Source organism: Triticum aestivum, chromosome 1B, assembly GCF_018294505.1.
Source record: "Triticum aestivum cultivar Chinese Spring chromosome 1B, IWGSC CS RefSeq v2.1, whole genome shotgun sequence".
NCBI classification, from domain to species: Eukaryota; Viridiplantae; Streptophyta; class Magnoliopsida; order Poales; family Poaceae; genus Triticum; species Triticum aestivum.
In genome coordinates, this window is record NC_057795.1 from 469,432,379 (window position 1) to 469,437,670 (window position 5,292).

A 5,292-nucleotide genomic window follows, 5' to 3' on the forward strand; every position below is an offset into this window, starting at 1 on the left:
TCACGCTTTTTCTCTTTCTTTTTACCAAGCGCAGTAATGGGCCAGCCCATGTGCGGGTCGTGGCGCCCCCTGTTTTCTATATCTTTTTTTTATTTCTATTTTGTTTTTTCCCTAAAAATAAATTTCGGATTGATGGCGCCCCCTATTTTTTATTTCTTTTTACTTTTTTATTTCTGTTTTGGTTTTTTATCTCAAAATTAATTTCGGATTTCCAAAATATCAAACAATTGCGAGTTCTGAAAAAAAGTAGGAAAATGGTAAACTGTTTGTGAATTTAAAAAATATTCTAAAAATCAAAAAATGTTCATGACTTAAAAAATTGCTCACAAATTATAAAAAAAATCACGATTTCTAATGATTTCATGAAATAAAAAATGTTCATGATTTTTTTAAATGAGCCAATATTCAAAGCATATTCAGGAATTTAAAAATCATGTCCATCAGCTTTTAGAAAATGTTCACAAAAATTAAAACACATCCGTAAATAATGAACAAAACTAATTATAGGTTCCATAAAGATTTTATTAGGAGATCTATATAGCTCGTTTTATGATTTTATTTATTCCTTCGCGTTGGGTAAAAAAGGGTTTCCGTGTTTTGTACAACGCTGAACCCAACAAAATTGACATAACTTTCTAAGGGTTTGTTTTTGTAAGCTATATTAAAATGATTAAATGTCTATTTTGCTTCCATACACAGTTATGCTTATTTTCATATCACAATAGTGGTTATGGTAAACACCGCTACGCTAAGTCCAGACGAGACACTTTATTTATCAGTATAGCTCAGGCAGGGTCCGTCAATGCAGTTTGCTCAGCCACAAAATATTTTGTTGAAAAAATCAAGTCTTGATGAGCATCATATTGTTCGTTTTTGAAATTACATTTTAAAATGTCTTATCGCATCATGACATGATTTGTATATACTTTGTGAATTTGATTCATACTTTTTTATATCTACCACACATGTATAACTTGATAGTTTTTTTCCGTTGCAAGGCATGGGCATTTCCAAAAATGTTCGCTAAATCAAAAAAAGTTCGTCAAATTCAATAACTATTCCACCCAATTTCTAAATATTTTCATCGATTATAGAATGTTTGCCAGTTCAGGAAAATTGCTTAAAAATGTTCACAATTTCTAAAAAATGTTTGTAAATAGCAAAAAATATTCATAAATTGAAAAAATGTTCTTGATTGTAGAAAATGTTCAGAAATTTGTAATAGTATGTTGTTTGCGATTTCAAATATGTGCATGAGTTTAACAAATTGTTTATAATTTCAAAATGTTCATGATTTCGAGAAATTGAGAGAGATATTGTATCTCGGTGATGCAACGAAATGTGATCATGACCATTTGAAATTATGAATTTTTTTCTCCCGTTGCAACGCACGGGCCCTTTTGCTAATGCTTCTGGTCGTCCGTCGTTGCACATTTTACAAAAAGTCCTTATGTTTTGTAAAATTAAACCCGCAGTCCCTCTTTAAGTGGTATTCTGAAAAAACGATTCGGTTTTATACATTAACCCCTGAATTTTTAGAATTCAACCCCGCGCTCCTTTCTTATATCTTATCCAGTGACATAGAAGGGGGAGAGGGCACGCTACAGGAGGCTTCTTCGCGCCGGCGGCTGCCCACGCCTCCACTCTCCCTCAGTCCCTCCCCTTCCCTTCGGCCGGCTCTCTCGGGCTCTCCCTCCCCTGCCCTTGGGCTCCGACTCTCCCTTCCGCCTCCGGCCCTCTCGGTCTCTCCTCCGCCCAGCGCCCTGCTGCTGCTGCTGCAGGGGAGGGAGAGGCCGAGAGAGACGGCTGGAGGGGAGGGGAGAGACCAAGAGAGAGTGGAAGAGCCGGAGAGGGCCGGCCGGCCTGAGCCGGACGGCCGGCCCTGCAGAACAGCGGCGCGACATGATCTGGAGTACACACCTACAGAAGGCGGCAACATAGGTTAGCGGCAACAACTCCAAATCTGGCAAGCTCCTCTGCAGATTGGTGCCAGACCTGAAAATGAAAACATGCAGTACACACACCTATGAAAGGCCAGGCCTGATGGGCAACGGAGGATGGCGGCAATGAGAACTCCATATCTGGCTAGCTCCTCTTGGTCGGGCTCACCTGGTGCAAGAAATCAGCATGACCGCATTGAGGCACTTGGTCGGTGTATGCAGGAACACAAAAAACAAAGTTCAGCCAGAACTGACAACTCCAGACCTACGAAATCGGCATGACCGCAAGTGAAAGGAGTTGTGTCAGCCAGACTTAGTGTTTGAATTTCTAGGTCACATACCTTCTTTACCCAGCTCTAATTAATTAAACTTGACCACTTCGGATATTGGAAGATGGAGTGCAAATTTCACCAATTCTGTAAACTGCACAATCAATCTAGCGTTATTGTTTATTGATAACATCTAGGATTTAGCAAGTGGTCATGTTGTAGTTGAACAACATATTTTTTGTTTAGAACTGATTGAGTTATAAATCTGTCAAAAATTAGACCAATGGAACAAGTCAATCTTCTTGTGCTTTGCCATGCAGGCAGCATGGTGTGCATTTCTGCAACACATGGTTTACTATTACAGGCTACTTTAGTTTGCCGTTGTAGGCAATATTTCTGTCCCAGTGAAAAATTGCTGGTCTATATAAAACAGAGGCGACACATTTTTTTGCCATGCTTTAAAGAAAGGACACCAAAACGAGATGGGGGTGACGGTTTGAGTTTTTGTACGTTTGCACGGAAAGATGTTGGCAGCTTTGTTGAATTGAACTTCTAAGTCTCCGGCAGTCCCACAAACAGGTTGCATCCATTGTTGTGCTGGACGTAAGCCTTCAGCTGCGACAAAAAAATGAAAATAAAGAGTAGTGGTCGTGACCAGTTAGCCCTGCAGATGGTAAAGGGGAACAAATAGGCATGTATACGGGGGATGACGCAAAATAAGAGGGGGGGGGGAGGTTTTAATGACAGTAAAAAAGTTCCTACTCTGTCAGCCAAATCCAAATTAAAATGGCCCCCATCTGATGAATAAAATGCCCCTCCTCTGTTTAACATATACTTGCATAACTGATGCATGTTAAGGACTCTATAAAAAAAATCCTGTACTAATTCAGGCCTGCAAGAACGAACCAGTACATGCAGCATACCAAGTATAATTGCATAGTTAATGCATGTTTAAGAACTCTGAAAATTTCCCATACAGATTCAGGCATGTGAGAACCATGGCAATGACTCTTTGCGATGATTCTTCAATCAATATTGAAAGGAATACCAATATCAACGAAACTTCGCAGCAGGCAGTGCTACATGCAGCAACATATATGATTGTGCAGGCAACCTTGCTCAGGCCACTATACAAAAAATATAATTGAAATGTCTTGCCTTGTTCAGTTCAGTTCACACAACCTTGTTCTTACCCCGAAGTGTTATTTTGGAAAATATCATCTGCCTAGCATATAATTGCCTAACAAATGCTAGCAATGATGCACAGAATCAATAAATAGCCCCAGATATGTTGAATAAAATTGCCAATCCATTGTCTGCAAAAAAAGTTTGCCTCTCAATCCCAATCCCTGCATATATCCCCATGGTCGCTAGCTATGTGAATCCCCCAAAAATTGTCCATCAAATAAATGAAATCCATTTGATGGATAGGAAAATTGCATCTGAATGCTCCCCGTGAATCCACATGGCCTAGCTGTTGCTATGTAACTACTCAAACCACGGGATTGATGAACAAAAATGTCTCCCGATGTGCGTGCCTCTTCCTCTCCCGGTTCTCTCCTCTCCACACCCTCCCCCAGCACCACCCCACACACGACTGGGAGGACAACAGAGGGAGCGGGTAAAAACAGAGGGAGGACAACACGAGCGTAGTTTTTGGAGGGACTCACCTAGCGACTTAGCTCCGTAGTCGTGCGGACGCGCCTCTGCTGCACAGGCCGCAGTCGCGCGAGCTGTCAGCAGCGAGCGGCTAGGCTCCCTCGTCGCGTGGACGTGTCTCTTCCCCGCCGCGGTCGCACGAGCTATCGACGCAACAGCGACTGAAATTCCTCGCCGCACGGCGTCGCTCTCCCCCGTCTTGGTCGCGCGATTTATCGCCATCAATCAGCTGATCCTCCACCCGCCGTCGCGGTCGCGCGAGTTATCGCCGTCGAGCAGCTTGCCCTCCACCGGAAGCCGATTTTGTGTTGACGAACCTTATCACTATGGCAGAAAGAGGAAAAGGGATGGGGACGAATTGATGAGTGAGGAAAAAAGACTGGAAACGACAAATTGTGCCGATCGGAAACTGCATCGTGTCGCCAGGCTGTCTCACGCAAATCCTACGGCTCACGTGCAACCACTAGGATATGGAGTAATTTTGTGGTCGGTACTTCTAATGTTACCGGAATGATAACATTTTAAGTAGTACTAATTCAAACTAATCTAAGAGTTCAAAAAAAATTCAGACTAATCTGTATATGTCAAGCTCCTTTATTATTTCTATTTATCTATTTCTTCTTGAATCAAGTGATTTTCTTGAGATACCAGTTTACAAGAATTTTTTGGATTGTAATTTTAGGATAATTCTTCATGAAGAACATACTATATGGTCAGTGTGACAATCAAACCAGAGTTAAGCTCTAGAATCTAGATATAGGGTCACCGGGGCAGCACTATGAAAAGGTTTGGTATGTCTCTCTGCTGCATGCATCATTGCGATGCAGAGGCCGGGGGATTTCCTCCTTTTTGAAAAAAAATATCTCTAGCATGTAACTGTGAAATAAGGTGTTTTGTATGTTCTGTTAGCTCATTTCTTTCTATTCAGTGCCTTACATGGGTAAATATTGTTTGATATATATGCAATGCTTCCATGCATAGGATCCACCGGCTACACATGTGTCATGATTGTAAGTCTGAACACAAGAGAGTATTGATAGTTGAACCAATGAACACCAACAGTTTAGAGTGTATTAATTTCTTTGTAGGATGTCTATTGGCTACTATAATAAATAAGAATTGACAGTTTTCGACAAGCTTCAACATAGATTTGCTAGCACTTCAAAGGAAAAAATTGCATGAATTCATACTTGTGTGCTACATTGGGATGGAAGCATTGTACTTACCAGAGAAGCATATGTAAGCATTTGATATTTTCTACTTAATTTAAAAATTACATGTTGCACTCGATGGAACTCTTCTCTATTATCCAAACCGTAGCAACGCACGGACATTTTACTAGTAAATGGAATAAATAAAAGGAGGGGATAAAAGCAGAGCCGTCCATCCAGCCTATAGGGCGGTGCGTGCGGGTGACGCGAACT

General features: G+C 41.2%; 1 protein-coding gene across 2 annotated transcripts; it reads right to left on the bottom strand.

Moving 5' to 3' along the window:
• Positions 1–1,330: 1,330 nt before the first annotated feature.
• LOC123132304 (uncharacterized) lies at positions 1,331–4,226 on the bottom strand. 2 transcript variants are annotated; one of them, XR_006464631.1, is made up of 5 exons: positions 3,880–4,225; positions 2,720–2,824; positions 2,282–2,363; positions 2,025–2,109; positions 1,331–1,920 (listed from the first exon to the last, which is right to left on the bottom strand). XR_006464631.1 is itself a non-coding variant. In XM_044552098.1 (4 exons), the coding sequence occupies exons 1-4, from the start codon at positions 4,088–4,090 to the stop codon at positions 1,602–1,604; spliced, it is 720 nt and encodes a 239-aa protein (XP_044408033.1). In that variant the 5' UTR covers positions 4,091–4,226; the 3' UTR covers positions 1,331–1,601. The 2 variants fall into 2 exon arrangements, 1 of the variants encoding a protein (XP_044408033.1); XM_044552098.1 differs by lacking the exon at positions 2,282–2,363 and having other exon boundaries at positions 3,880–4,226.
• Between the last annotated feature and the right edge of the window lie 1,066 nt (positions 4,227–5,292).